This window comes from Argiope bruennichi, chromosome 4, assembly GCF_947563725.1.
Source record: "Argiope bruennichi chromosome 4, qqArgBrue1.1, whole genome shotgun sequence".
In the NCBI taxonomy this organism is placed as follows: Eukaryota; Metazoa; Arthropoda; class Arachnida; order Araneae; family Araneidae; genus Argiope; species Argiope bruennichi.
The window spans coordinates 99,500,968-99,522,627 of record NC_079154.1 but is presented as its reverse complement, the minus strand read 5'-3'; the positions used below and the strand labels follow the sequence as shown (position 1 = coordinate 99,522,627).

The window sequence follows — 21,660 nt, the reverse complement described above, 5'->3', positions numbered from 1 at the left end:
TGATAAAGGAATAAGTTTTTAATAAAGGAGACAAAAGATTAATTTTACAACGAAAGTTGTTTTCAAAGCATATACGTAAGGTCATTTATTTTTTTATATCATAAATACTATAGATTGCGATTAATTGTTATATTTCAAAAACATAACTTAATATACAGAATTATTATTTTCATTTGCTACAGAAGAAATTAAAATGCAAATACATGAAAAAATCAACAGGGGTATAACATATCAACTAATTGCAAAACGAGGTACGTTTGCAGCTTTTCAACCGTTAGAAATTCCTTTCTTTTCTATACGTGTTACAAATCATTTATAAAAATGGTTAAGATTCATAATATTGCCAAACTGGCATAAATATAATATATAGGAATTTTCCCTTGATATGTTTTCATTTCTAGGATTTAACTTTGTTTTGATAAAAATGAAATTTTTATGAATTATGTTTTCGTAAAAAGTAAAAATACTTCAATTATCAAGGTGAAAATAAGATTCATATATATATATATATATATATATATATATATATATATATATATATATATATATAGATAGATAGATAGATAGATAGATAGATAGAATTTCAATCCACTTAGATTATTTTTGCTTTCTTAAAGTTAGTTCTTTCCCGCTCATTAATTTAATTAATATATAGAGAAATATTCTTTATTTCCAGCCTTCTGATACAAACGATGTTGAAAAACCTAAATGTGTGCTGCAAACAATTTATAAATCGGACTGGCCGGATTTTAAAAAGTATGTCAAATTTTTTCACTGTAGTAGCTCAATAATTCATTATATAATTTTTGTTATTAAAACATTTTCAACGCATATTAAAAAAGAATTCGAGAAGAAAAATTGTAAAATCTTATAGTACAGTGTCTCTTTTAGGTTTCGATTTTTAAACAAAATACGTGTTAGAAAACTGACTTTAAAAAGTGATATTTATTGTTACTCATTTCCAACCTTTTAAGGAAATAAAATTATAATTCAAATTATTAAATATTACTGAATTTTAAAAGTGCTTCTTATAAAATATTAACAAAGTGGAGCTCTTTCTTTAGTATGAAATACTAAATACATTCATTTATTAATTGATAACTAAGGTTTGGTAATATATCTATAATGCATTGTCATGAAAAAATGATTAAGTATCCATTTCGAATCTGAAGCATATTAAGTAATGAGTTAAAAATAGATTCAATAATTTTACTTTTATGAATATCAAACAAATTAAGTATATAAGAAATAATTTAGAGAATTATCAGGAATTAAAGAATTTTATTAGAGATCCTCGACGCTTTTATGACAAATATTTTTGAAAAGCATTTCCGTAGATGAATGAATGTGCAAGTGGGTAGATGGTAGAGATTTCAACGATTTTTTAGCAATTTTTCAACTCTTCTTATTTATGATAAATCCAAAACTTTTTATTAAATTATTTTTTAGACATGTTTTTTTTTCTAAAAGGTATCTGAAATGAAAAGCATGCTTTAAAGAATACAATATAAGCTTTAAATTTATATATTTTTTCGAATTTCCAATTATCGTGCACCTAATAAGTCAATAATTCAAACAAAATTTTCAAAACGTTTTCTTCTTGCAGTTATGTCCTCTATTGAAATTAAAATGAAAAAAAAAATCAGATTTTTATGAAACATCCGTGAAGTTGTAAAATCAGTGACATCGTCAGATTTCTAATGGCAGACGCCCGAACACTTTGGTCTAAATATACAAATTTTAGCAACAGTTTTAGATATCGTCTTCATTTACATAATGTTTACTCAATTATGAGTTCACTTCATTATACACAACATATATGTAATTAATGAGGTTTATTAAAGAAGGAACTTGAATAATATTTTCATTTGATACAATTATTTTAACGTTGTTTCTATTCCACGATCGTCAATATTCTAACCATACGTTTGGCGCAGTTTAGCCAAGGTTGGCTCTTGCGCCACTAAAACTCACAACCAACCAACCAACCGAAGTTGTCAAGTACTAAATTATCTAAATTCTAAAAGGTTGCGGAAAATGTGATAAATGAATCGTTGATTAAGATTCAATCTTGTAGAGTAAATGCAGAGCAATCTTTAGTTAGGTATTTCAGGATATATGCTTAATATTGCCATTACCTTAATTGAATCTTTTACAAATTCTGTGCCTTTATATTAGGTTTTTATGTAAATTCTATGCATTTTGATTTGTTATTTTTTAAGTTATGTGTTGCTGCAAATTCTGTAATTAGTTGGTTGAAAGTAAAAACTTAGTAAAATAATTTCTTTCATTTCAGCTATGATTTTTTTCGCAAAATACGGCCAAAATTATCTGATGAATCAACTGTTTATCCCGAAAGCACTACCACAACAACAGAATCAGAGGTAAGGATAAATTGAAAAAGTGTCAAACCCTTAAATAAATGAATTCACTTGAAGACAATGATACATCTTGTTTGGGACATTTATTGTTATTTTAATTCCTATAATTATATAAATGGTAGTAAATATATTCAAGAGCTTCTAAAAGATGTTTTGTACATTTAATAATTGAAAAATCTAGCTTTATAGTAGATTTAAAACTAAAAATTTAGTAATTTATGCTTATGTCAGATACATATTTGTATGCGAATAAGTTGCTGAGGAAAATTAAAAAATTTGTCGTTGAATAAAAATTCAAATGCAGATATATGTTATTGGTCCTAAAATAACTAATAATTATTTTCTTAATTTAGATAATTGGAACAAATTTTTGTATGCAACCATTATCTATATGTATGTATTGGAGTACCAATGAAATGCTATTTAAATATGAATTTTCAGATAATTAAAATGTACATAGAATGTAATGATTAATATATTATTTAAACCTTATATTTTTAATATTTTTTGTAATCATATAAAGGTTAAAAGAATAATAGAAATGGAAAATATAAGGGTAAAAATTCCAATATTTACACGAGGACAAAAAAAAACGCAAATACAGAAAAAGAGTAACAATAATTATATATGGCCAATATTTTAAGCGAATATAATTTGTCATACATGTTAAAAAGAATATTCACAACATAATTTAATATTAGTCATGAAAATCATTAATTATGAAGAGGAAAATATGGTAAACATACAGCAAAAGTGAATAATATCTAAGACGTTAATCAATCTCCCATCTTATTAATTAATGTCTTGTTTTGGAATGAGATTTAAGCAAACCTTTCATTTGTAACATCTTAAACGGAAAAACGACACTAAAATTACGCCATTTACTTCAAAAGTACTTATATGTCTAGATTTTTGGACAAAAATGCTAAAGTATACATAAGAAAATAAATAATTTTGTAATTTTGCAAATCTATTTTAAATATCTTGTTAAAATAATTCTAACTATTAAACAATAGAAATTTTTATAAATATTCTTTTAATTGCAAACGCTTTCCAAGTTTGAGAACTTTTGTTCAAAGTATAGGCATCTGCCTATATTCCTCATATGCCCATAATTTTATAAAATATAAACATAATATACTTTGATTGGATTTAATATTTATACTCATAATCGAGATCATTATACGAATGCCGTAACAAGTCAATATTTCAATTCGAAAAAGCAAAATAGTTTTATCCTCGTTTTTTCTATCAGCCACTTTAGAATAGCACGGATGCAAAAGTCTTATAATAACTCGAATTACATTACAACCATTTTCTCAAAATCGGATAATACAGTTCCTTATGTTTCCTTCTCACAATGAATATGTCCCTTATATTTTTTAATATAATATAGATGCAGAATTCTAAAATACAAAGATAATTTTCAACTCTTTTGCAAAAATAACGCCAGAAATGCATGAAGTCGGTTCCAAAATAGTAGCAACTTGACTTGTAGACATCACATATAGAATATGAAAGTATATGACATTGCATGAAAGTAAATGAATAGTGACATTAGTGAACTATTGGATAATAAAGAGCTAACAATATAGAGTTGGCGAATCATTAATATAGAAACCGACATTTCAAACCCAGAGCCGCTAAATAAGGCAAATATCCAATGGCAGAGGTTTTTGTTAAGTTGAATAATTAATATCAAATTTAAAGATAGTAAATATTAATAAGGAATTTATTTTACGTCCAAGACTGGAAACAAAAATACTAATAATTTGCTTCAAAGAATTGAAAATGAATCATCAGTTGTGTTTCTTGGATATAATAAACCCATCGATGTTCAGATGTCTTCTTTTCATGTAGTGTTTATATGTGCTTATATTAATTGAGTATCAATAATTTCAAAATTGCGTTCTTTATCACATATCTTTTATTCAAAGTACTGTTTCATTAACCCTTGCTTGTAATTAAAATGTGTACATATTTATGAACTAAACTAGAACCAGGCTCCATCAAATATGCTCTGCACAGTTTTGATCTTTTCTTCTATAATATAACCAAGAGTATTGTAACTTATTTTAACACTATATTATTTTCTGACTTTTAATTAACTGAAAATAAATTGGATGAAAGGAAATAAAGTTTTGCTTATTACTAATTTTCATTACTTATTATAATGTACAACTTTTTAATGATTTTTTTTAATTCCAGATAACCGATTCTGATGCTGTTGAATTATGCAGCCAATTGGAGGACATAAATAGAGATCTTGCTATTTTGTCAAAAAAATTAGATGAATTAGCAGATTTGCAAAAACTCCTATAAGAAAATAATTTTATCATGAAGGAAATTTGAATACGATCTTCCAATTAAAGAACCCAAACACCTTGGTAATTTCTTTAAAATATTATTAATTCATTTGTTTATTTATGTAATATCGCAAATACGCGCCAATCAGGGAATATATCGCCAAATGAGATTTCCTAATCGATCTTATTTATTTGTAAAATGATAAAGCGTTGTGAACATAGATATGGCAATACAGAAGAACTTCCATTATAAATATTATTCCGACTGGAATAGAAGTATCAATGAACAATTCACAATGATAAAGGGCAAATCTTAATTTTCTTAGGTAAATAACGAAGCACATTAAGCAATGAATTTTGAAAAGCGTTTTTGGGATGTACAATTGAATGTAACTAACAAAACGGGGAAAAAGGACATAACATAAATTTTCAGGTCATTATCAAAAAACAATCACGGAGTGAAATGAAGGGTTGCCCTGAAAAATATTATGATCCAAGCTAAGTTTATATTAACAAAAATATAAGTTACTATAAAAGTAAGTTAATAAAAATAAGTTAATTGATTATTTCATGGTTAGATTTAATTTCATAAATACCAAACTGAAGGAAGTGAAGGGAGAGAGAGAGAATTGATCTTTAAGAAGCAGAATTAAGGATTTGTTTTTAAGTCTTAAGCATATTACTTCATCTTTGAAATAGAAAATCTACGCATAATCCTTGAATCCAGTGAGCTAACTTCGTGTCCCAAAGACACAATTAATGCACAAATGCTGGATAGTTCATAATATTGATTTTATTTTGAATCAAAAATTAATTATTATTCTATGAATATTAAAACTAAAAATATAATTAGGATCTAATTAGCTAGTCATAGATATTGTAATGTTTTATAAACATGATTTTCAATTGCAAACATTCACGCCATGGAAATAAGAAAATTTTAAACTCTGAATGTAATAAAAGGTATCTCTAGCTCTTCTAAAATAGATAGATGCGCGTCTTCTCATTGCACAGAAACAAGTTTAACTTATTCATTTTCAATTATTTTTATTGGTTTATTAGTACTGCATATATATATATATATATATTAATAAACCACACATATGGACAAAAATACTTTTAATATTCATTTAAGAATTTTATAATTTCATTTAAGAATTTCAATACTTAATTGTAGCATTGTATATATGCACATGGCTGCAATTTAATTTTGAAACTATTGCACGTTCGATAAAAGGAAAAGGAATATGACATCGTACCTCAAATTTCAGCAACTGAGTGTTGGTAATTAAATAACATTAACATTTATGTTTATCACTTGTCTTTAAGTTATGTGTTGAGATTTCATCTTCGTTAGCATTTTACCGGTAAGTTAAGAACTCAGAGCAAACTATTTATGTAAAAGATATAATAATGATATTGCTTTTTTTCTGAATGATTTTTTTTTTCATCTTTCAGCTATAAACATCGAGCAAAGACTGTCCCGTAAATTCGAGATGGTCGATTAATGCATTAAAAAGGCAGACTGAATTTCCGAATAATAGACTGAATAATATAACGCACTAAATTCAGACTGAATAACAAACAAGATCATTTGATCTCAAAATATTAACATCGATCTCCAAATAAACTGAAATATCCTGGCCATATATGTGTAATACAATGAAGTTAATAAAGTGAAGAAAACTTGGAAAATCTGTGGCTTCTCATACAAGGAAGTGAACATTCTAAGAAAAAATACAGTTTCGAGATCTCTATGGACACCAATTAATTAAGTCACGATGCTATTTCTTTGATACTCTAATCAGATAATTAAAATTCTTATTAATCACAGTTCAGAAGAAAACTCTTTCGAACTTAAAATGACCATGACCTCTCAATCAATCAGTCATTAAAATATACCTTCTAACTTCCCTTGATAAACAATCTGGTGAGATCCAGAACTACTCCAACTTGACTAAATACTTATACGGCACTGCTAAAGTTCGATAAATATATTGGATGAGAACTGCTCTTTGGAGTACTGCACGATTCTGTATATTAGAAAAATGGGATCTACCAAAGAAACGGCTGTCAAATCATCTTGATAAAGTCAATTTCGCCAATTCCAGCCAGACTGTCGGCTGTTGATGGATACAACGTCAGACTAGAATGCTATTTGACTCATCTCTTCAAGATTAAAAAAAAGTAAATGGGAAAATCTTTGAATCATAGTACATAAAAAAAAAATATTTGGCTAAATGCTATGAAAAAATAGTTCCTTGATACATACTACAATACTGATTAAAGAAACAAGATAAATTTTCTAAAATTCAAGATTTTTAAAAATGTGGAGTTTAAAAAAACTATCAAGGATGGATTGACTCCGCATATAGGCTGATTTTAAAATATTCAGGTGGAAGGCACTATTAAAGGATTCATAAAAACGATAGCTTTTCCAAATATTGAATGCAAAACTGATAAATCTGATAAAAAGCAGTTTTGTTACTTGCTTATTTTTTCTGAATACTCTATTGACTGAAGTTGACTATTGCTTTCCTATATATAAAGAGACATTACATCTACTTGAATGCACCTGATGGAGCAAATTTAGTCCAATTGCAATTAAATTCTGAATATTCAATGACCTTTTACAATCAAAGCATGCAAGTATTCATGAAAAAATATCTAACAAATTCCAAGGAAGTTGTATTTTCTCGATTAGTGAAATTATTTAGAAAATGAATTGAGAATAAAGACTAAGAAGAAACAGAAACATTTCCGCTTCAGAACAAATTCCAGAAAAGCTATATCTTCTCGATGACGAAATTATATAAAGAATAATTATTAAACGCTCAAGATTGTCTCACAAGGCAGGCTAAACTACGAAATCTGGATAAAAAATGTTAGCAAATAATACCAGTTACGCGGATTGTTCGCATCAAGGTATTCTACCATCCAGGTTAACTGAAAACTTAAACAAGCTTTGACTACAAATGAATCCAACCCGCTTATGGAATACTATTTAAACACAGCGGAAGATGATTTCTTAAAATTTATAAAAAAACAAATCCTGCTAACATATTCAATATCCAGGTGGTATACTTATTGGAAACTCGGTAAATATTTTAATCTTCACAGAAATCGAGTCTCTTTTTAAACCTTAAAACCATGATAAATTTACTAAGTTATATGAAATCATGGCCCATATACTTCAATATTTCTAACAATTTTAAGACCTGAAACACCTTGGGAAAATCATCTTATGAACTTGTGGCTATAAGATCAAATACCAAAAATGAAGCATTTTCCTAAAGTGCAATAGAAGTTTAGCTGCCCAATGGACTCAGTCCAAACTATATAAACTGTTGAATCATCCTCACACAGTCACATCCAGGATACTACTTGAAAGCTTCAACGAATTGGATATTCTTTCGAACATTGCTTTCAGATTTCTTCTTCAAAACATTGACAACATTCTAATGATTAAAACTTGAAATAGAAATTGATAATTTTTTTTTATTTTCCATATTAATATAAATATACAATGTATAAAAAATTTGCTCAATATGGATTTAACGATATTAAATAATTTATAATAACTATGAGTAATATCATCAATAAAATGGCATTTATTATCAAATTTGTCTTTCTGATTTATTAATTACTTGATTCATTTTTTCTTAATTTCATCATTTATATCAAACATTTTATTAAAGAACTACCCGACAACAAAGAAATCAGTTTATCGCTAGAATTAGTAATTGTAAACAGTTCAAAAATTTGTTTTTTAACAATGATAATATTTTTTGTTGTTATTTCCGTTTTATTGATTTCCGCTCATAAATATTTTCAATCAATAAATTTCAATAGATAAGTAATGCATACTACTTTAAAAATCTTACACCGATTTCTCCAATATTCTATGCTTTCTCTCTAATTTTCTCACTACATTTTTTATACCACTAATTATATCACAAGGAAGGGATGCAGAGTTCAAAAATGAAAAATTCAAAGTTCGTTGCAAATTAACTATAAAAAAATTAAAACTTCATGATGAATTAATCAAAATAAATCCTAATTATACACTAAAAATGTCCTAACTACATTATGAAACATTCATAAAGGACGACAGTAAATACCTGTCAACAAAGCTTTATTACCAAAAGAAACAATTTTCACTGTCCCGAACCTATTGTGAATTTTGATCATATTGAATACATAATATTTGAAATTTATTTTCTAGAGTTAATTTAATCATGTGCAGTGACATTTTATTTCACATATATTTATCCTTTGTCGCCATTTGCGCAAGTTGAACGGGGATTATAAGTACTATAAACTTGTCAAATTGCTGCCACTTTCATTAGTTTTCGACAGTTCCAATTAAAAGGGGCAATCAAGTGTTCATATGAGATTACCGTAATAAACATGGATTTCTAACATTTGCCAAGGTATCTAACGAATATTCCAGACATATCATAAATTTCTAACGAAACCCATTTTGAACCTTTTGTGAAAGAGATATTAAGCACTTAAATTTAATCATGCATTTTAACTTTTATTTCCAAGACATTCGATTTGAACGATTGTAGAATTAAAAAATGCACGAGGTATATTTTTTATACACGATACGTCACGTTGGAAATTTAAATATGAAAACGCAAAAAATTAACTTCAAAATTTGAAAATATGATTTTTCTATTTATTGTGCTTGAAAAGGTTTAAAATATTCTCTAACATTATCATAACTTAATTTACACAAAAGATATTTAATAAAAAATTAGAATAATATGAAAAAACATTAAAAGCTCAAGTTAGCGAATGCTTTAATAACAATCTTTAGTACATTGGCTACGAAACTTATGTACACAACTTCTGTAAGCCTCAATATTTGTTCAACACTTGTACACTTTGAAAGGCAGTTTCCTGAATTCGTCGATGTTTAACAAATTAACATTTATATTCTTCTTTAAGATATTGTCTAGGTATTAAGCTATAGTATATTTTTGAATTTTCGAAACACTACGTGAAAAGCAATTTCATAATAATTCTTGAAAATGTACCTCTTTTAAATTATTAATAAAAAAAGGCGTGCTCTCTTCTGTAATTTTTTTTTCATCAGAGAATTTCCGACTATACATCCGCTTTTAATGGTTAGATGATTGTCTCAACAAGTCGATACATAGACTTTTTATATATATTTCTACTTATTTAATTAAATACAACAAGAAATAGTTTTTTGAAATGACCTCAAATTCTGTCAGAGGATTTAATTCTACGGAATTAAATCCTTTATATATTATTTCATACTCAGAAAAACTTATTTCTGGTCATTTGTATTTTCTGAGAATATTTTATCTGGTTGCAATTAGTGTCTTCGCCAATAGTTATATTAATAGTTTAGTTGTATTAACGTATCGTTTTAAATCAAAGCTAAGGCTATTTTGGGACGGATATCGTAATTTTGAACCACGTTAGGATGACGATGACTCCACCTGAGCCACCCCTTCTCCAAACTTCCACACCACACCAGCGGATTAGCGTTTGACCCGTACGGATTTAGTTTGCACCATACCCGCTCACAAGACGGTTCTTCAGTGGAATTCGGTTTCGAACATGAAATCCTCCGATTCCAAAGTCCACCGCTGCCCTTCCTTCACTATAAAGTTACTGCGCAACCTATGTTTTTAGGGCATATCTAATAATGTTGAATTTAAATCAACAACAGTATTCGGTTTGTCCTTTTAGACGCGGTCCTTTAAACATCCCCACAACCAGAAGTCCCAAGGATTCAAATCAGAGATAACCAACGAGATAGCCAAACATTTCGGAAACATCTGCTAATCACACGTTCCTCAAAGACTGTTGAAGCAGTTGTTTAACAACAGACTGAGCAATATGTTGCGGGGCTCCATCTGGCATAAATACTACTGCATTTTAGCCGTTCTTTTCTTCAAAAGCAGCGATCAATATCTTTCTAGAATTTTATTATAAATATTACTTTTATGGTATAGCGAATGGGCTTTGTTAGCCTAAGAGTTTTGAAAAAATTGATCAGTAACTAAGTTAGCAGTCATACCACATTAAATTATAAAAAACGTTGAATGCAAGTATTTCTCAAAACAGCATGCAATTGGACGAGCTTCATTCTGTGTGGTAACTTGCCCTGAAAAAGGGAAATGTGATTCGTCAAACCACATAATATTAATCCATAATTCAACGTCATCAATTTTAGAAAGAATATAATGGACAAAATTATTTGTCATGGATCTCCTGGTTTCATATGCTGCAAAATTTTATATGAATAGCATAGCAAAATGTAGCGCGACTTTTTGAACAGTCGGCCATGGTAGTGATAAAGTACTTGCTACACTTCCAGTGCTTAGATATCGCTGGTTCTCTAACTCTGAATCAATTGCTTCCCTAATTTCTTTACTGATTCACAGCACGTCGTCTTCTAGTTCCTGGAAGTGCTCCGAAATCCCCCGTAGCTTCAAATTTATTAAGCATTTCCTTCAAGCCAATCACATACATCCCTTTTTCTAAAATCTTTAAGCCTACAATGCACTTTAAAAGCAACGGTATAACTATTGTTTTGGTAAAAACATTTTGCAAACAGAACACGTGCTACATTCGACAAAATCATGGCTGTATATTTAAGACAAATTACTTTTATTAGCAAATTGTTTTTAAAATTGAAGTGATAGTGTCGTGGCTGGTTCGTGAGTGCTTTGAATAAAAAGGCAAATAGAAAACTTAACAAATTTATTTCAGATTCGTTCGAGTTACACTGCTCAGTAATTCCTTCTCCTCCAAGAGCAAACACTCGAATGACCTCACTCTTTTTATTACACTCGCGCTAGTTCTCTAGCGCCATCTATGAACGTTTATTTCCTAGCGCTTCAAAATCCAATCACTGCAGATAGGTATTTGGACATTGCAAGGAACGAAAAAAGGTTTCAATCTACAAAGCTACCTTTCGAAAAAAATTTAAATATTTTATTGTGTAATTCATTTCCCCATGCTCTAAATATAATAAATACCAAATGTTTTCAATATACTCCAAATAGTTTCTCTTCTACAGTCTTCCCAGCGCTTGAACTTATTTATAATTATCCTACATATTTCTTCAATGTCTGTATAAGTAATATTCTTGGGACTTTGCGAATACAAATGAATTGTATTTTTTAGAATAATAAGGAATAAATAAAAAAATATTTTAATAAGACACGAAAATATTTTGAATGAGCTCAAGTTTTCGAGAATAGCCTTGATTTTTAATATACAGGAGAATTCAGAATTCCTGAAAAACAATCATTCACAAACGATTTAGAATATAAAGCAGATTTTTCTACAGAAAGAATGGATTTAAAACTGGTGTTTTTGGCATTAAATTAAGAAATTTTGAATAGCTTTGATTATGATTTAAACCACTTATTGATTCTCCAGCTGGTAGTAGGATGCTCGGCCTACAGAAAGACATGGAACGTCCCTTTGAAAAAATTAAATGTGACATTTTCTAATCATGGAACGTCGTTGTTAATCAATGATTGATATTTTTCACAGCATATACCCAATAACAGTCTTGGTTTCTAATTATCTGATTGAATTACACTTTCCGTTTTGGGAATGTGCTTTCTCACTCATTCATTTAATAGGTGGTTGTGCATTACGAGTACTTTTTTTGTATCGAATTATAATGTCTTTCAGTGTTTTAATTTTAGAATAGAGTTTTTGAAAAGTGGTATTTCAATGCCTGAGTGGCGCTTGAGCAGAACGACTAAGAACCATTTTTGAATATGTAATAAAATGATTAAATATTATATATATATTATATATATATATATATAATTAAAAAGATTAATGTTTGTTAATGTGTAATTTGTGCGCGTGTTAGCTCTCTATAGGCCAAACCGCCTCATCTGTAGCTACGAAATTTTTCTCATATATATCTTAGAGGGAGGTAATGTGTACTTCAAAATGAGTTTGAGATTTTTATTATAATTTCAACTTAAAATTGAGCAAAGTTTTGACGTTTACCCCGATAACTTAAAATTTAAGAAAGTTATCTTTTTAAAGGTTTCAATTTTATTGCAGTGTAAATTTTTCCTGATTTTAATAATTTTTAAAAATATTTTTACTTAATTTGAAACAATAGATTGCATTATTGACCCAAAATTCAAATCGTTTTACCTTGTTTCATCAAATATTTATTCGAGTGATTTTCTTCCATTGTTTGAAAACTAGAAAAGAATGATTCTTTTTTTTATATCCGTCCAGTTCATAAAATAAATAAAAAAAATATGGTTAGAGTACTGCGGAAGTTACACATTTATGTTTTTAATAGCACTACAATATCATGCGATTGATCTCCTTTAGAAAACTTGTACACAATAAAGGGAACTTAAGTAAGTTAGTATAAAACGGCTTTAATATCTGACGATTTGCTGGAACCATGGACATGATGTTATTTCTACACTATTTATCAGGAGAAATAAATATTCCTAGCGAATCTGCTGGTCGCCAAGGCGATTAATACAAATGAAATTCCTCGTAAGATAGACATCTCAGAAAGAAGAAATTCATTATGAATATTCGCAAACAATTATTATGACTGTCTTATATTTAGCCCAGTCAATATGAGACATTACAGATATAGGAACGATAAGTTTCTGGTTCATTGGTTGCTTTCACTCTCCTGGTGAGTATATAAATTTTTTGCATTCAAGGTACCCACATTCTAATGAAGGAAAGAATCTCTTTTGGAAGGGACTATATCCTGTCCAGTCGTGATCATTATGATTGAACTTTGGTTACTGCTTTTGTGTAGTTGATATACTAATCGCACAACTACTCCAACATTGACAGGTTGGGGTTAATTCCGATACGAGTAATTTTTGGTAACGAATCATTCTGAAAATTGAAAAACCATCTTTTATAAATAATAAAATTCCACCTGTAAGTTTTGATACCGAGATGAAAAAATCCAATTTTTATATCTAGTCTATTTTTAACAAACATTATCTTTCTATCCGCATCTTTTGTAGATTGGTTATTTTACTATTTCACATTTCTCAAATGTCATGTACGTAATTCTGTAAGAAAATTTATTAGTAATAATAAAAAAAAACCTTATTTATCGATTTTGTCAAAAAAAAATATATCCAAATAAATATTCACGTTGAAAAACAACTTTTACTATTGGAATAATCTTGGTAGGTTTCCGGTTTTATTTATTAAATGTTGTGCCTAATTTGATGCTATCTATTTTTCTGCTGATGAGTCACTTTGGAGAAAATCATCTCACTATCCTCATTTCTGAAGATTTTTTAAATGATGCTTTTAATAATGTTCTATTCGTTCACTTTCCATTCTTCTATTTTATGTGAAGTTATTTTGATGCTGTTTTTCAGTGTATAATGTATATGAACACTAAATTCGCTTTCTTTACTATTGGCATTAGTGTTATAACAATTCAAAACTGGTCTCAGTTCGGATTTATCATATACCATGTATTTGATAAACGTATTTATAAACAAAACAGAAATAGTCTCCTTGAATCTCTTGAATGGAATCTCTCCATATTCTCTAGGAAATATGTCATTTTTCCCCACGTAAATTTATGACCTTAAGAAAGGTCATAAACGGAAAAAATTGCTGTTATATTTATTTCCAAATTTCCGGGCATGAAATTTTCTTGTTTCATCATTATAGCAAAGAATATCTTATATGCATGTTGGAGTCTTTTTATCGACTATTATGTGGCAGTATTGTTTATATCATTGAGGTTCAAATAAAAATTAACCGCAATATCTTCTCTATTCTTTATGTAAAAAAGTGATAGCTGAAAAAATGAATTTCATTCGAAATCTTCATTTGTCTATATTTAAAATTTATCAGATTTCTTACAGTAGATTTCCTAATCTACCATAAAAAAATAGCTATCAATTTGTGACTAGTTGAAGGTTTCATAAAAATTATCAAAGATATGGATGTTTCCAAAGTAACCTGTGGTATGAAAAAAAAATCCAACAAATGACTATTTGAATCAGGTGTCATTTTAATTATTGATTATACAATTCAAGTGCCTTGCAGATTTTCACGTTAACTATGTATTTACCGAAATATCTCACTATCAAATTTTTAATTTTACTTTAGCAACAGTTCATAAGTGCAAGATGAGCTCAGGGAAGAGGAAAAGACTTTATAAATTTATCATATCTTAATTAAAAATTCTTATCTTTAGCTGTTGTCTATTATTTACTATCAGAGATAGGCTGTTCGCGAGGATTGTTTTTGAATACCTTTAAAAAATAGTCATAGTATGAATATATTAGCACGATTAAGTACCGTCGGCATATAAATGATTAACCCTCCAAGCGGCAACCCCGGAAAAAGACGGAATCTTTTCTCCCTTCAAAACGGCGGACCCGTCTATAGACGGAAACAAAAACTCCCTTAAAACTGTCACTGCCCGTATTTTTACGGGTTCCAGTTTTTCCCTACCCCCAATCTCAAGCTGTGAGATAATGAGAAGGGAATGTGAGATAAGGAAAAGTGAATCGTTATCAGTGGACGATATGATTGATGTCTTCCTGCTCGCGCCCTTTTAAGCATTTTAAAATCTCGCTTGCGTTCTGAGGCGTTACTATTGAGATTTTGATAATAATTACGTATCCAAAATGAAATTTAAATAACGAGAATAAAATTGAAAGTATGAAAATATATACCTGGAATAAATACATACATAAACGTATTATTATTAATAATTTGAAACATAAGATTTTAAAGCTTTCTAGCATAAGAAAATAGTTAATGTAAAAAATAAATAAAAAATATATAATTAAAATTTGACAAGTTTCTTTTTTATAGCGTGCTTTCATTTAAGGATTTTAGAATTGACATTGCTTATGCAACTTATTTTTGAAAATAAGACACTAAACTTATTTACAGAATTTACTTAACGAACGAAACTTTTTAACTTTTAATGAATTATTTTTTTTAGTGTTCATTAATAAGTGTATTTCAAAACGGGGAGATATATAGAACCAATATATTAAAGCGCGATTTTTCGGAATGATTAGTATTCGTTACATTAAATACTTATTTTTATAACGTAATAAACTATATATGAAAATTGAATATTTGTTTCATTCTTTAAACCTTATAGAATTTCACACTCTTTGACGAATTCGAAAAAAAATGTAAGCATTGTAGAGATATGTTTCATTGTTTTTATATTTTTCCTCTGGTTTTTAATAATATTTTCAAAGTTAATATAAGCGCAGTTTTTAAAGGTTCTATTTTTTGTATCGAAATATTAATCTTGTTTCACTGTACAATCTTATATATACATCGCACGATTCTGTTTACATGAAAGTGGTTTATATTGACATTTTTACTTTTAATGCTGAGTAATTTAATCCACGAATTTTAATCCACTTGAAAGTGAGTGAATGTGTGAGTTAAATGTGAGAATAAATAATTTTAATTTGTTGCCATTATTTTAACTCCTTGATCTAATTTTATCTCATATGTTAGCATTGAAAAATTTTTTAATGCGTACAACTGGCATTTAGACTATTTTCTTCTCCTGTTTGGTCAGTTCGAGTTCACTGGATGTGATTTTTAACAAACAAGACGGGATATGATCTTTGTTTTATTTTATTTTTGATCACGAGAGTAAAAAAAATTCGGAAACTCCCACTTCCATGTAATTTGAAATTCTTTATTCTTAATAACCTTTAGCCTCACATTTTCATTTTTTAAAAACAGAACTAGTTTGAACAAGGGTGTCAGACATGAAGGTCGCTTGCGAATATTTCTATTAAAGTAGCGAATATCTCTAATTATAATGAATATGAATGTTCGTATTGGCGATCTCCAGATCAAACTGTTTGGCTTAGAGCGAACGCACTTCGCCATTAAATAATTAGAAAACTGTTAACGTTCACCTCGAGAGGAAATTTTCAAAATTTTAATTAAAACTTCTGTTAATTAAAAATTATTTAAAATTTTAACATTTATCAGCGATAAAATACGAAATTATTCTAATATAATTTATACAATGTGTCATTTATACATTTGAATGTATCACCAAGAAAAAGCATTCTTTGAGGTAAAATTAAAATCTTGAACTTTTAGTGTCTTATTTATTGAGATGCTAATTATGGAGCATTCTCTTCAGCCACATGGTTTATTTGTATTTCAGTAAAGAAATTTTTACCCCTTTGCTTTTAGCTTAGATCTTTTTAACCTTTTAACTAAATCATCATCAATGGGTAAAAAGCCGGAATGAAATATAAGGATAACAATGAAAACGTTTAGTTTCAATTCAAAAATAAAATATATTTTTAAAATATGCTAAAATATTTTTAATTTAATTAAAAGTGGGGGAAAAAATTTGAATTCACAATTAATGTACAAATTATTTTTCTACCGTGATATTTTCGAATGAACTTTAAAATTTTAATAATTTTTATTAACCCTTTAAAGGGCCTTTTTTTCCTAGTCATGTTGGAGTAAAATGTTTTTAAAATTAAAATTGGCCTAAGAAAAGTAATTCATTCAACTTATTAGATCAGTTTAATCTGATTTATTAATTAATTTTTTCCAATTAATAACTAAGAAATAAATCAAGACACTTCATTTTATTTGAGATAAACAATTGAAACCTCTAACCTACAATTGAAACCTTACTGAAAAATTCGTAAGAATTTATGCCAACTTACATAACTTTATTCAAAAATTGTTGAATTTGGTGATGAGCATACTTCCCTTGTCCCTTGAAAGGGTTAATTAAAATTTTAAAGAAATGATTCCCACTGTCCAATGTATGTAGATGCAGATTTTGGTAATTCTATTTCAAATTGTCTGGTCTGAAAAGTACCAATACAACCAGACAAGTAATGACACACACGCACTTGTCCATCTTTATTATTAACTTAGACGAATTTTTGTGCGTGGCGTCTATTAGATCTTCTATATATATATCTTAGTGGAATATGCATCTTAGAAAATAAAAATGTGTAAAATGTTTTTTTTTTCTGAAATTTTTTAAAAATTATGAATTAAAAATAAAATGAGATTTTGAAGTGTATTCCATCATAACTTTCAAAATTATTACAGAATAAGAAGGAATTTTTGGAAATTTTTATTGAATAAGAGATATGAGAAATCATCCGAGTCATTTCAAAAATTAAAAAGAAATATTCAGTATATACATAAAACTTTATTGCTGAATGATTCTATTCCCTGTATTTAGAAATCTAATAAGCCTGATTGGTTTCAACAAAAAAGGTTTTGCATTAATTGAAGTTTATTCACTCCCGTTTTAAATTAAGGAATTACTATCAAGGAGCTGACAGAAAATTAAAAAAAATCTGCAATATAGAATGGTACAATGAGTCTGCAATAGTATGAATTATATGACTATCAAAATTTGAAATTTCAAGATGTTTTGCTGAAGAAAACATTTAATTAAAATTTTTATATTGGCTAGTAACCTCGACGTAATACATGTGCTGATCACCAAAAGCAATAAATAATGTAAAAGTAATAAGTAAAAAAGATCAATGCAACTGTATTTGCAAAGCTTTTAAATTCAGATTTTTCTTTTTAATGATTCGTTTACCCCACGGTTTGTCGTTATCCGATTGCAAAATAGTAACAGCTTTGATTCTAACCCGAAAAACTTAAAACTGAGATTTTTCAAAAATTGTAATTTATTTTAAAACAGTACTTAATATTCTGTAGGAACTTTATTTGCAGGTATTCAAAAAATTCCAGTTGCAAATGGTTAATTATGAGTCTAAATAATCTGTTTTATTTGAGTCATTTTTCCAGGCCAAATTTGTATCATGAATATTACAAAGAAATATTTTGACAATTATTTTTATTTGTTACAGTCATAAGGCACATCGACCAGTTATTTCAGCATTACTGAATAACTGGCCAATTAAATATTGTACAGTATATTTAATTATAAAATTTTAATCATGCAGATAAATACTGAAAATCGATATATTTGAAAGTGAAACATTGCATGAAATTCCCTAATTACACAATTATTTTTTTTTGAATACTGACGAAACAAAGTTATAACGTAGTGTTACTTATCACAATTAATGTTTTAAACAAGCATTTTAAAATATTAAAATAAATTAACAATGCGCTGAAAGGGTTTTTTTTTTAAAATTAAATCACTTGCAGGTAATGTCGAGAAATAATTTCACAGTACTACGGAATAAAATAATTTGCGAAACATATTGCAATGAAAAAAATATTAGACGAGGACTTTCATTTTATAAAAACCAGACTAGTATCAAAATAAACATGATAATAACTTATACCTAGCATAAATTTTATGTATTGTTTTATAAAATAATCGAAAAACCTCTAAAAAAACCAATCACATTTTCGCATTTTCAATCGATGTTATTGTCAATCTCTTCCTAAGCACTGAAAGAAAATTGCTCTTCGAAATCGAAAGACTACGAAAAGAAACACCTGCTACTCACAGCATGAAATTTGCTAATCACTTCCCGCCTGCAGCGCTGAACTGACCGCAAAAGGGGAAAGCAATCCTTTTGACCAAACCGCGACAGTTTTAAGGTTGAACCTGTTATTCCGGCGTGCCGCTTTCGGTAAGGATAGCAATCTGAAAGCCGCCGCCAGGAGGGTTAATAGAGGATAAATTCAGCTATATGACAAACCTGTATATTTTAATTAAGATAATGTTATATAAAATATCTTAATTTGCTTAAATGTGCAAATTTTGAATCAAATTTCAAGAAATTCTCCGGAAAATTATAAAAGGCTGATGTAATTTAAACTATCGTTCATTGTTTCAATTGTACATTAAGACACAAAATTTTACCAATAAAAAAAGTATTATATTTTTACTTTCATATTGAAATGCAGCATATTTAAGCTAAAATGTTAGCGAAAATATTCAACATAGTTTTCACCCTTACACAAGATGCTTTTTTTTTTAATCCTAAAATATCTACTACTCTTCGAAATTTTACGTTAGTAATACAAATTAAATTTTTAGATTAAAACATTTATGCTTCTAGTTCAATAAATCTAGTATTAATATCCAGTTGATTTTCCCAGCATCATTTTATCCTTAGTCAATGAACTGCAGTGAAAAACGAGCTTATTTATTTGCCAAAGACAATTTCATTCTCTTATTTAAAAAGATTACCTCGAACAAATCGTAGAAATATGAAACGATTCCAGATTTAAATTAGAATATCGGAAATAAAAACATTTATAACATAACTTTTTATAGCAATACAATATATAAAGGACAGCTGAAAACTATATTATATACTTCTATCGAAAAAAGCCTTTTTTTCCCTGTCAGTAACGTAAAAAAAATTCTTTTCTTTTTTTATCCTTTATTTTCTACGTTCTACTCCAGTATAAAAAGTGAGTTTCAGGACGCCGTCCAAATAAATGGTGTGGGTGTGTCTAAGAATTGAGAAGAAATAAACAATGACTGCCGCCCTAGTAAATTCGCCATATATAAAAAAAATGCATCTAGATTAATCTAGATTTCGCCTTTTTATTTATTTACTACAAATAAATAAAAAGGCGAAATCTAGTTGAAATTGAAAATAAAAGAAATATTGAAAATAAAAGAAATTACAGACTTCACTCATAACTATATAGAACTTCAGTCATTTTAAATATTTTTATTATATATGGTTCGAAATAAATTATAAATAATGCATATTCAGAAAACGTTTACCGCAGTTCATCACTTATATTTTCTTATCTTTCTCTGCTAATATCTATGTCAAATGGAGTATATGTGTCTAGACACAATGGCTCTATAAGTATCCAATATATTATAAGCAAGAAAGTGATAAATCATGGCTGAAAGATTACATCATGGTATTGACTTACTATTACATATAATCATAATATAAAAATAACCTTGTTAAATAAATTGCATAGCATTGCAATGCTTTTCAAATATTTTGGGAATATGTCTACAGTCGATGAATGTTAAGGTAAGATGTCGAAAAAAAAATTGAAGTAAAGTTTCAAATTTCTTGTCCAGAACTTTGTAATTCTTCTGCTGTATCTTCCTTCGGCTGGTGCATTGTGTGTGCAACGGATTTTATATCACGTAATTTACAAAAATATATATATGCTTGTTTTCCTTCAGTCTGTCTTACAATGTCATCAATATGTAGTCGTTATAAATCCGAGTGTGATGGTCAACTGCGGGGTTAACATCCTTCCTATACAAACTTCTTTATAGTGTTAATTAGTTTTCCGTCCTTTTTTTTAATGAGTGTTTTTCGTTTCTCTAGTTATAAAATTTTTAAATAGTAGAACAATCAAAACGTTATATTACGAAGGTCAGTCAAAAAGCTAGTTGCATTGCTTAAGAAAACGAAACGGATCGAAATTTTGCAACTTTATATGTATTCTAAGTTCCAAGCAAAATCTACTCTTAACACAATACCTTCATTATTTAAGCATTTGTCCAGACGTCATATAAGTTTTTCTCTAATTTCTACAAAGAAATAACGTCTGAGGTCCGATAAAATTCTAGGATTGTAGCTTTCACTTTCGTCGTCCGAATGTTGAATCCTTAGTGTCGTCAATATTTGTGCATCCATTTTCAAATATGTTGTATCACTTTGAGCTAAATTTTCGTAATATTGTATTTTTACCATAGTAACATTTCATATATATATAACTGCCGATAAATTTTGGTGCAGTTACACTTTTCGCCCACAAAAAGCGAAACACTGCACACATTTTCAATTTGGACTCCACTTGCCACTACCTAGACAAATATATGACAGATCAGACTAATTGTAATTGCCACATAAAAGATACTGTGTCACACGATACAGATATATATCTGAGGTGGTGCACAAAATTTCATCAAAATAGCCTTTCACCGAATTTTGTTACGGAAGAGAGCATTTAACTTTTTGACTTATCTACTTGGAAGAAGACTTCTG

The 21,660-nt window shown here is 28.3% G+C and overlaps 1 protein-coding gene across 1 annotated transcript in view; it reads left to right on the top strand.

The window, feature by feature from the left end:
• The first annotated feature begins 1,341 nt into the window (after positions 1-1,341).
• The window catches only part of LOC129966386 (sex-determining region Y protein-like), a 30,499-nt gene continuing 10,180 nt past the window's right edge, over positions 1,342-21,660 (top strand). The window contains exons 1-2 of the mRNA XM_056080808.1: positions 1,342-1,364; positions 2,297-2,384. Of these exons, the coding sequence (XP_055936783.1) occupies positions 1,342-1,364; positions 2,297-2,384 (111 nt within the window). The remainder of the gene's footprint in view (positions 1,365-2,296; positions 2,385-21,660) is intronic.